Source organism: Drosophila miranda, chromosome 4, assembly GCF_003369915.1.
Source record: "Drosophila miranda strain MSH22 chromosome 4, D.miranda_PacBio2.1, whole genome shotgun sequence".
In the NCBI taxonomy this organism is placed as follows: Eukaryota; Metazoa; Arthropoda; class Insecta; order Diptera; family Drosophilidae; genus Drosophila; species Drosophila miranda.
Genome location: NC_046677.1, coordinates 2360598 through 2372677, shown reverse-complemented (window position 1 = coordinate 2372677; position 12080 = coordinate 2360598). Strand labels below are relative to the sequence as shown.

The window sequence follows — 12080 nt, the reverse complement described above, 5'->3', positions numbered from 1 at the left end:
GGATCAAGAGAATGAAATTAGCCGGCATAAAAACTGGTCGAATAGCTTCGCTAATGTATCGACATCGAAATACTATTTCAAAATTTTTCATAGATCCAGACGGTTACCGCATAAATCTTCGACTTGGCCCAGTATCAACCATAATAAAATTGACAAAACGGCATTTGCGGCAGTTTGCAACTGAAGACTTAATAAGCTTCAACAAAATCAAGGCAGAACTCGGGCTATCAATCCCCAGCCAACGTGTGAGCCAAATTTTGAACGAAAATTTTAATCTCACATATCAAAAGAAAGTATCAAAAGTCATAATGATGCGCGCATGTCTTTTTTGAAAAACACAAGTTCTGGGACCACGAATTAGAAAATTTAATTTTTAGTGATGAAAAAAAAAATGAATTTAGAACTTGCTACAAGCCAAATCATAGTGATGGATCACTTATGATATGGGCTGCCTTTAGTACTAAAGGGAAGTCTCCAATATGTTTAATATACGGCCGGATGAATGATCAAGCATATATAGAATTAATAGATAGTGAACCTTTTGCATTTGCTGAGCATTTCCATGGTGATCAATAGACATTTCAGCAGGATAATGCGCCAATTCATGTTTCCCGGGCCTGAATGGGCTATTTTGAGACCCACAATGAGTCAATGAGTCCGGACTTAAATCCAATTGAGAATCTGTGGGGCTTCTTTGCAGCAAAAGTCTATGGCTGTACAAGGCAGTACGAAACCTTAAAGGAATTAAAACAAGCGATCGTTGCAGAATGGAACAGGGTAGAGTTATTAACTCTACAAAACTTGGCAGGCTCAATGCCCAGTAGGCTGAATAAACTTCAGGAGCATAAGTTCAACAGCATTAATTATTAGGGGAGTTCATTTTACCGAAAACTTGTTCCACGGAAATTTTCTTCCATACAAAATATATTTTGCTATTATAGCCATTTTCTATGTCAAACATATGAAACTATTTTTTTTTTTGAATTCAAAAAATTGATATTAACAGCTAACCAAATAAAAATATAAATTAAATCGAGAAAATACCTGTTGAAAAAAACGTCAGTGCACATATAGCCATTTTACTGAGGTATATGACATTTATTAGATTTAGAAGTTAACTTTCTACACACATTCGAAAGGTAACTACCCCAACCAGTCTTTAAGGTCGAGGTCGAGCGAGAAATCCAAACTTTAAAGAAAATTAATTCCACCCAATCTACAAACTGCAGGTCCTGTTTCACCGCAAAATCATTGTGGAAGAACTGCAAAAACGCAATGTTTCTCTAGTCATCCTCTACGATTTTACGTTTTCTGTTTTCTCGTATCTTCGAAATTGTGGATGTCACAGATTTTTGCCCCTTGTGGGGGCGGTAGTGGGCGGGGCGAAAAGTGTAAACAAGTGTACATGTAAAAGTGACATATCACAGAAGTCCGGATATAAAATGTCGTTGCTCTAGCTCTTATAGTCTTTGAGCGGGACGGAGAGACAGGCAGGGCTCAATCGACTCGGCTTTTGATGCTGATCAAGAATATATACACTTTATGAGGTCGGCAACGATTCCTTCTGGACGTTACACACATCCATTTTCACAACAAATCTAATATACCGCTATACTCATTTTGATTATCGGGTATAAGAAGAATACGCTTAACGCCGTTACCTTGATAAACTATCACGAATCAGCACAAATCAGAAAAAATCATCCACTCTGGGGGGCCTATCGAAACCTAAGCGCTCAAATAGAAACAGTCATGCCATTTCGGAGTCCTAATGACAGTTCGTTCCGCAGTGTCGAGGAAAGATATAGTACCGTTGCAGCCTCTTAACAAAATGTGTTTCAGCCCAATTCTGCCACTAATGCATTCGAACTCCCATCGTCATCCCGTTAAACTTTACAATTACCTTCACAAAGTCATCAAAAGTCAGCAACTAAAGCGAAAATCATCTGTTTTTGATCTGATAACTCCGATCCATATTCGAAGCTGGTGTGCCCCAGGGTAACGTGCTCAGACCAATCCTTTACGTCTTGTACACGGCGGATATCCCTACAAATAACCAGTAATGCCAACAACTCACCTAGCCCAATCACCACCTAGATCTCAATCGTTTCAGCTCTTGCTTAAGCCGGGTTTGTTTTTTTTCTTGCAGTCTCCGCCCTTTGCTTAAAAATCATATAACATTGTTGTGACTTTGTTTTGATATATCATCGCATCTCTTTAATTTGATTTTACTTTGTGTTAATCTCCAGTATTTCGTTTGTAAACAAGTGTTTAATATAAATTCAATATTCGCAACGTAACGCATCGGACTCGTGCAGGCAATTTGTTAATGTTTTTTGCCCAGTCTGCTTTTCGTTATCGCTTCTTCGGTGTGCACTGTTCTCGCGCATCAACGTTTGCATCGCCCACACTCTCTCGTGAGCAAAAGCGGGCCTGCTGCTCGAATTTTTGCTCTCACTCTCTTTGGATTGCCTATACTCTTCCTCTTTGTGGACTTTTCTTTTGTGTCTCTGCTTTGGTGAGTTTACTTCTCGTTTCCTGCACTTCGTTGAATCATCTGCTTTGAATTATTGCCGCTGCAGCTGATTGTCGGGCTCGCTCTGCTGTCTGCTCTCCCATTTTACCTGCGCTCTCACTTTGTTCTTTTATTATTCGTGCACAGTGATTCTACTGCTGTCAATAATGGCAATCCTTTGTAGTGCAAAGAAATGTGAATTCGGTGGTGTAATCATTGGTGATTCATTCCTTAGCTTCCTTTTGCCCACATAAAATGTGCTGGTGGCGGAAATTTTGGCCGGCTAAATGATCTGATCTGGAAACGCATGGGCCTGTCTTGGTCATGTCTGGCTTGTCGGGAGATTGAGGCAGAAATGCGCACATTTATGAGAGACTCGAACTGGGTTTCTGGATGTTTGTGACAATTTGTGGCTCTCAACGAGAAATTTCTTGCCCTTGAATCGCAATTTCTTGGGCTCAAACTCTTGAGCGAATCGCCTAGACGGAAAATTCTGCATAATGATACCAATCTCTTGCAACCTAATCCGATTGGTACGACTGCCTCCCACCTTCATCCATCGGAAGCATTTGTTACTCCGTGTGGTCATGCCTCGCCGTTATCTGTAAATCCGCCAACGGTGGCTCCGGTGTTCTTTACACCGAGCAATGTGCTTCCTTCGAGCATCCAAGTTCCCAACAGCATAAATCCCATCCCTGCAGTTTCTGCTGCCGTCACTTCTGACGTGGTGAGTGCTCCTAGTGCGGGTGTGTTGGTTGCTGGTGATGTCTTGCGAATTCCCGCTCCAGCCGTTGCTGCCAATTCTGCTGCCCCAGGACCGAGATCTCTTTTAGGAGTGGCTCCACCATCTCGATCTCGATCGGGACTTCAACTTAGAGCAGTGGTCCCTCGGAAAGCAATATTTGTTTCTCGTCTTATTACTGAGGCTACAACGGAGGACGTTAAACAACATCTTTCCTCTAAACTTAACGCCTCGCCTGATGATATAGTTGTGACTAAATTTACATTTAAACATAAGCGCAACATATCATCCTTTAAAATTCTTCTTTATTTTCTTTACTTCTTTACTAAATGATTCTTTACTTTCCAGTTCTCTAGAACTGTCAATATGACCTGAGCATACAATTATGCATGAGTTCCTTCTCAAAGATTCGAGCTCGAATCCCAGAATTACCGAACCAGCTGCTCCAAAAAACTGATGTACCATTTTTCTTTGCAATATCAGAACGTTCGCAGTTTGTTGGCCAAATTGCGTCAAATTCATACTAATAGTGCGTCTTTTGATTTCGATGCGTTTACCGAAACCTGGCTGAACTCTTCTGTCAATGATCATGAAATTTTCATTGATAGTTACACTATTTATAGAATGGACCGCCCATCTTTTTCAGGTGGGGTTCTGATTGCAGTCAAATCTGATTTCTCATCTGAGTTATTCCCATTCAATAACATCAATGGAATTTAATTTATTGCAGTCAAAGTTCGGCATTTTGTTATTTAACCTGCTCCTACACTCCTGCCTCGTCTGATGCTGAGGTTCACTTAAACCTAAGAGGTGGTTTAAATAATAAATTAATTAATTAATACTGTCGTATCTGCATTAGGTTGCAATGATCATATTATTGTAATGGGGTCATGTCACTTTAACCTCCCATTTCTTTCTTGGCTGCCTTGGGATCACGTTGTTTCCCAATTGCCACAATGACTTTACCAATGGGCTAACGGATATTTCCCTTGTCCAAATTAATGCCGCTAAAAACATTAGGGACAGACTTCTTGACCTCATGTTTGTTAACGATGCTTCTCTTGCTACGGTAACCAGAGCAAGCCCAATATATTTGTCGATATCCCTTGAGTGTACCCGATCTGGTTGTGTTGACAGTTCCATGGCTCCTTGCCACATAAAGTGTTTTCGCAAAACAAACTTTATCGATTTAGATCTACATCTCTCGCGTGTTGATTGGTCGTTTCTTTATTCATTACCGAACATAGATGCAACTGTTAACTCGTTTTATAGCTCTATTTACTCCGCCCTTAATACATTTGTTCCAGACATCACTGTACCCGTATCGTCCAAGCCTCCCTGGTTCTCCAAGTATTTGTCATACTTAAAAAACAATAAATCCCGGCTCTATAAAAAGTACCAGAAGTCGGGCTCCACGTCGGCCTTAGCTCTATACTCCTCCGCTCGCTCTCTGTTCCTTGCTGTTAATAGTCAGTGTTATAATCATTACCTTTCACAATGTAGTAGTAACTTTCGTAGTGATCATAAAAAATTCTATTCGTTTGTTAACTCTAAGCGTAAGTCTTTTCCTCCGTCCCTTCATTACCAGAACAAAACAGAAGCTTCTGCTGTTGGTATTCCAAATTAATTCGCTACCTTTTTCCAAACAACGTACTCATCTCATATTTACAATGCATCCACTCCGTATCTATACCAGCTACCCCAAGCTAACAGCATTTTTCTGACCTTTTTCGAGGAAAGCGTTGTTCTGGAAGGTTTGTCATCTAGGTTAGGTTAGGTTAAGGCGGTAGCCGGGAGGGGGGGGGGATAAAAGCATGCTGATGATGTTAAAATCTGTCTGTCTTACTCTGATTGGTATTTGCACACCTTCAACGGGATCTAAGTGAACTACTATTGTGGTGTTTAACTAATCTTCTTTTTCTGAACCTTTCCAAATGCAAACTTATGACATTTTACCGTCGCGCTCCACATTTTGTCTCATATGTTCTAGGAAATCATGTCCTCGAGCGAATTTCGAGTTCAAATGACCTCGGAGTCCTTTTTGATCATAAGATGTGTTTCAACAGCCATATAGCTGCAACTGTAAATAAAGCTAAGGGTGTTTTAGCGTTCATCAAGCGTTGGTCCAAGGAGTTTGACGACCCGTACGTTACGAAACAACTGTACATCTCGTTAGTACGTCCTATATTGGAGTATTGTTCTTGTGTGTGGAGCCCGCAGTAGAAAGATCAGCAGGTTGCTATTGAATCCGTGCAAAAGCAATTTTTAATTTTTGCCCTTCGGAACTTCAACTGGGACTCGGGTAGAATCTTGCCACCCTACCGGTCTAGGCTAAATCTTATTGACCTGCCGTCGTTGCACCATCGCAGAATATGCAATGGCGTAATGTTCGTGCACAAGCTCTTTCTCGGGACTGTTGACTCCCAAACTATCTTGGGTCAGATTGACTTGGCCGTTCCATCTAGACCTACCCGTACTTTATGCCGTTTACCCATATGTAGGTCTAATTATGCTGATCATGAACCTTTTAGGGTTTTATGCCTTAATTATAACTCCCTCTGCCAAACCCTATCCCCTGAACTGTCTCTTAAACTAATTGCATGCAATATTTATAATCACTTAAATTTAGCTAACTTTTAACTTCTCTTTTTCCGCCTTTTGTAATTAAGTACCATTATTAACAGACAATTTGTTAATTTAATAAATAAATAAAAAAAAGAAAGTAGCAACACTTTCCGCTCTCAGAATATGAGTCGGTAATCCTGACGAGACTGCCGAAACTACGAAAGGGGGAGAGTAGTCTAGGTATCAATCCCACTTAGGGAGGACTGGGAGATGTGCCGGTTTTAATTTTCCCGTATTTTTATACCCGATACTCAAAATGAGTATTGGGGTATATTAGATTTGTGGTAAAAGTGGATGTGTGTAACGTCCAGAAGGAATCGTTTCCGACCCCATAAAGTATATATATTCTTGATCAGCATCAATAGCCGAGTCGATTGAGCCATGTCTGTCTGTCCGTCTGTCCGTCTGTCCGTCCGTCCGTCTGTCCGTCTGTCCGTCTGTCCGTCCCCTTCAGCGCCTAGTGTTCAAAGACTCTAAGAGCGAGAGCAGCGATGTTTTGGATGCAGACTTCTGTGATATGTCACTGCTACAAGAATATTTCAAAACTTTGCCCCGCCCCCACAAAGGGCGAAAATCTGTGGCATCCACAATTTCGACGATACGAGAAAACTAAAAACGCAGAATCGTAGAAGATGACTATATCTTCTAGAGTGCAAAATCTCAACCAGATCGTATAATTATTATAGCCAGAATCAAGAAAACAATTTCATTCTTTCTCGCTCTGTCTCTCTCTAACACACAGGTTTCATGGTCGGTTTTGCCAATTGCAAAATATGAGTTCAAGGATCTCAGAACCTATAAGAGCCAGAGCAACCAAATTTGGTATCCACACTCCTGTGATATCGGACCTTGACCATTTTGTGTCAAAATTTCGCCACACCCCCTTCCGCCCCCGCAAAGGACGAAAACCTGAGCCATCCACAAATCTCAGAGACTATTAAGGCTAGAGTAACCTAATTTGGTACACACACTCCTTTAAGATGTCACTATAAAACGTATATCTCAAAATTTAGCCCCACGCTCTTCCGCCCCCACAAAGGACGATAATCTGTTGCATCCACAATATTGCAGATTCGAGAAAACTAAAAACGCAGAATAATAGATAATGACCATATCTATCAGATTGCTGAATCTGGATCAGATCAGATCATTTTTATAGCCAAAAGGAACAAATCAATTTGCAGTGGCTACGCAGCGCCCGACGTCACGCTCAGACTGATTTTCTGTCTCTCTCGCACGCACTCTTTGTCGTGTCGTTTAATATTAGCGGCGTCTGTCGGAGGAGAGCCATACTGACTTAGTATCGGGTATAACTGTAGAGTTGCGGTGTCCGCAGCAACTCACAACGTTCCCCCTCGTTAAAATTGTGGATGCCACAAATTTTCGTTCTTTGTGGGAGTATTATAGTATAGTCTTTAAGCACTAGGCGCTCATACGGACGGACAGACGGACATGGCTCGATCGACTCGGGTATTGATGCTGATCAAGACGGTTGGAGACGGTTCCTTCTGGACTTTACACACATCCACTTTCACCACAAATCTAATATACCCCTTTACTCTTTTTGAGTATTGGGTATAAAAACATAAATATAGACGGTTTAATAATATAAATATCTGCTTATTTTGTTCATTGCAGGAACACGAAAATATTTGTTGCATGGAGGATGATGTAATAGTTTGCGACTCCCCGGAGCCTGAAATTAAACATGAAGGAAAAAATGAAAACAACGAATTGCGGAATGCTTTTCTTTTGAATTTTAGCCTTCAATCTAAATTTTCGGAATCTCGTTGCCCTAATGATATACAAAAAACATACTTATTTAGTGAAGAAAAATTCATGGATTCAACGGGGAGAAATAGACGGCTACCATCGCGAAGAAATCGAAACGTACACTCATTTAATAGATGTTCGTTTATCCCAATATCATCACCAGCAGGACAGAAACTATTAAGAACTACAAAACAAACAGTATCTGTGGAATATATGTCCGAGAGGCAGGAACGTCTTGACCGATTTTGTTACACTCCCTTAATTTTAAAATCAAGTACTAAACAAAAATTTTTCGAAAAAAAAACAAGCGGTAACCACATTCATTGTACTTTTAAAAAATCCCACGAACATAATTTTCATATATATTCATTTCCCCGTCGTCAATTTGGAAAACGGAGAGATATAACTCAAAACTTTTTGTTTCTGAATTCTCCGTTACTTAAGCAATGCCGTCCAATTTCAGTCAGATTAAAAAAAATTTCTGAACATGTACTTGGAGATCAAATTCCCATTACAAATGCAAAACTTAACATTAGACTTACTCGCAATAATTCGCTTAACTCTAATTGGAGAATTTCGCCATCTAGCGAAGTCATTGTAGACACTATTGATTTATGCTCATCAGATGATGAGCAACAGGAGCAAACTATTGTGTATCCGAAAATACTTGGTTCTGATGCACTTGCTATAATATCACTTACGCATAAAAACAGACTGTCCAGTAAAAAAGCTGATGTATTAAGCCAAACAAAATTTCATTTGGAACCACAAACATTAGATGATAACACCATCAAACCGCTCCAAAAATCTGTGTATATATTTTCCAATTACAAGGCTAACTCAGTTTTAAGTCGTTGCGCTGCTGATTCGAAATCAAATCAGTCACTAGTATCTTTAAATACATCGAATACATTTTCTGATTCTCAAATTCACCCAAAAGAATATAATCAAGAGAACTGCAATTTTTCAAAGAATTTAATAGCTGTTACTGATTGGTACGCACATTCAGCTACTTCCGAAAAAAAACCAATAAGCCAAACAACTGACAGTAATACATTTGAATCCCTTTCGGCAGTCCAACCATACAATAGTAGTGGGCGCATAATTTCTATTGATTTGACAACATAAAAAATGTCATCTCTAAGTTGTCAAAGTATATTTTTTTTTTAAAAGGACAAAAACACACCCAATAACTGAAATCAAAGTGTATTCCTCGAAATATTAAAAGAAAGTGCAATTTTTGGTTGTACTAGGAAATTCTTAAATAAAAAGAAACGAAATATTTTTAATCAGAATGTTAATTCAATTGTTTACGCTACATTGGCTTAATAATGTTTATTAGTCCTGTCGTTGTGAAAGCATTTTCATTTGTTCAAAGCTAATTTTGTTATGGCTATACCCCCAAAGTACAATTGGGGGCTTATGGCTGGGTGCACGCCCCTGACACGATCTGGATCATCTTCGGGTAGACGTCTCCAAAGATGAGCGAGATTATGACCGAACGGCGTCAGGACGGGATCGCTCAGCTGACGAATCGGCGTGCGGATGCGCAAACGGAGCTCGACTTTAAGCACCGTCTCCATCTGGAAGTCACTCATTTTGGCGCGTATAATCGCGGTATACACCTTCTCGTCCTCTGTACGAGTGGTGGGCAACTTAAAGGCGCTGGCTGAGATGCTGCTCACCGGCGTGCATGGGTCGATGAGCGCCGCTGTCCCGAAATTTTTGGAACTCGTATCCAACACCACCAGCGCCGTCGGAAGGATGTTGAGGCTTCGATGTTGTAGAAGGGAGTCGATGGATGGCGCTGTGGTCCGTACCACGGGGCGGCACAGGGGTAGACGAGGGCGGCGCTCAGCTTGGGACGCTGTTCTTGCCCCACACCCTACACAGCCCGCCTTTGCCACTGTTGGAGTGTTGGTGAGCGAGGTAATTCCCGCAATACTTATTAATTAGGACGGCTCGGAGGCTCTTCTCGGGGCTCAGGCTCAGGTCCACAAAGGATGGATTCCTCGGCAGACCCGGCAACGGTACGATCTAATCCCTCGAGCACGTCGGCTTTCCATGGTGCATTTGGAGCGGAGACGTGGGGCCATGTCTGGTTGCGGAACACTAGTATAGAATAGAAAAGTCGAAACAAGTATTAGTAAGGAGCTGTGAATGGGACAAGTGCATAAGTTCTACTGGAATGAGAACGACCGTTACAACCGGTCTTTTGACGACACCGTGGGAAGTAAGGATTTGTACCCTACCGTCGGCGCCGGCATACACGAACTGTTGTGGTATTCTCTGCGCTGCGTCACTAGGATAGTAATTTGGAAAGTTCGCCGCTGGGTAGATGGCCTTTGCGCTTTTGCACCTTAACTTCTGGCAGCGCTTGATAAAGCGAAGAATATATGCAAGGACTCGTAGAGCTCTCTCCAGACTGGAGAATCAAGGAAGTCTATGACTGGGTTGAGCGCGAAATGGACCTTTACAGCACGCTGCTCTTAGGTCATGACAGGAGAATCAGCAATTGCGGGACATTGATATCGGCCACTCTGCAGCCAAATTGGTCCGTACCACCAGAGTTGTTTCTCAAACAGCTCCTGTAACGGCACGCCTCTGCTAGCTATATTTGCGGGGTTCTGTTCGGATGGAACGTGAAAGAATAGATATCCTGGTCACTCGGTTAGCTACGAACGCGGTCCAGTGGCACGTGGGCTTTGCCACCCATGCGAGGACTATGGTGGAATCGGTCGATTAAGAGCAGCCCATACTTGCTGGTCAATGAATGGGGAGTGAGGAGTTTGTCTAACGGAGTCTCTAACTCGGTGGAAGTTTGCGTGGAGAAGGATAAGATAGACCATGCTTTGTACCTTATTTGGCAATGGCCCGAAAATGGTTTCCTACCCGATGAGAGACCCACAGATTTTTGTCTGTAAGTAGCTCAAGAGTATGTATGGAAAGATGTCGGCTCCAAACAGGACATCTATTTGTGAGCTTTTGTAATATTGCAGGTCTGCCCATGGCAGGTTCGGCATGACTCGCGACGATTGTTGCGGGACCGGATGGGATGACCTGAAAGCGAAACAGTTTAAGCAAAGCTGTTTTTGCTTAATATAGTGTGAGCAACCAGGGTTCTCACAGAGGCTGAAGCATAGCCGGAGAAGGCTGACGGCCGGGTGCACAAGGCGAGGATCAGTCCGGATACCGCGGATATCCGGATGCGACGAAATGGCCGAGGGCTCCCAGAGAGGATGGGCCTCCGCTCTCTGAGAGGGGGATGGACAAGAGGCAGAGGAGATGGTGGGATCGGGCCGGCAGCGGCCCAACGCATGACCAAATAAGGTCATGGGATCACGCCACTGGCTCGGTCCCGTTGCGAATGCCGTGGAAACCGCGAGACGAGGATGAAAAAGTACCGACGCCGGGCGGAGGTCCCGTTAAGGAGCGGCTATAAAGGAGGCTGCGGCGTCGGAGTCGAAGTGCGTGGATTATATCTCGTCTAGCGCGGAACATCAACGCGGTACAGTGCGGAAAGTGAAAGTGCGGTAGATCACGGAAAACCCAGAACCAGGCCCCGCCTTCCTGAAATGTCCCTAGGAGGAGCAAACGGAGTTGATATGGGAGAATTGCATGCCAGACTTGAGGGCGTAAATGAGGCCACACCGGTGCAGGGATCTGGACATGATGAAGTTGGCTGACGAGTTCGAGGTGCTGGAAAGGAACCGCATAGAATTCCAAGAGGAGAACCCGACACTCAAGGCCGGCAACAAGCCGGCTGAGAAAACGGCGTGTCGTCGGTGCAAAGACGACCCGGGGGGGAAGGCACTTCAACACACCGACACCAACGAACAATAATATAGAAAATGGATACGTAAAAAATCCGGCCCAGGCATGCCGGAGGAGGGGGAGCGCGGAGCATTGGAGCCGGGAGTGCAACGCCCGACCCCTCACCTACTGCTGGAGATGAGGAATAGTGGGCATCTCGGCGTGGCAGTGCTGCCGGAGACGGGAAACGCCCCGCGACCCACGCCGCGGCGGGACGTGCCAGGGTCGCAAGAGACTGTCCCTCTAGCCTAGTCGGCAGGATGACCAGCGAAGAAGCGCAACTATCCGCAGTAGTGGAAGTTGCGGCCATGGAGCTGCGAGCCACGGTAGACACAGGGCCGCGAGCTGGCCGACCGACTGAGAGGTGAAGGCAGGTAGGCGGCAGCGAAGAAACGGGTGAGGTTAGCGGATGGGCGAAGCCAGGAGGTCACACGCCAGATCGTGGTAAAGGTAGCCTTTGGGAACAAGGAGATCCCAATTGCATTACTCGTGCTATCGGGTCTGATAGACGAATTGGTTTTGGGGTGGGTTTTCTCAGCGTGGTCGGGGAAGTGGTGACCTGTGCAGGGCACAGGGTGATGATCCATGCCATAGATCGGGAGGGTGGAAGTC

The 12080-nt window shown here is 43.6% G+C and overlaps 1 protein-coding gene across 1 annotated transcript in view; it reads left to right on the top strand.

Moving 5' to 3' along the window:
- LOC117188661 overlaps window positions 1-8944 on the top strand; it is a 53695-nt gene extending 44751 nt beyond the window's left edge. Inside the window, exon 5 of the mRNA XM_033392846.1 lies at window positions 7521-8944. Within this exon, the coding sequence (XP_033248737.1) occupies window positions 7521-8783 (1263 nt within the window). The 3' untranslated portion in view covers window positions 8784-8944. The remainder of the gene's footprint in view (window positions 1-7520) is intronic.
- The last annotated feature ends 3136 nt before the right edge of the window (window positions 8945-12080 follow it).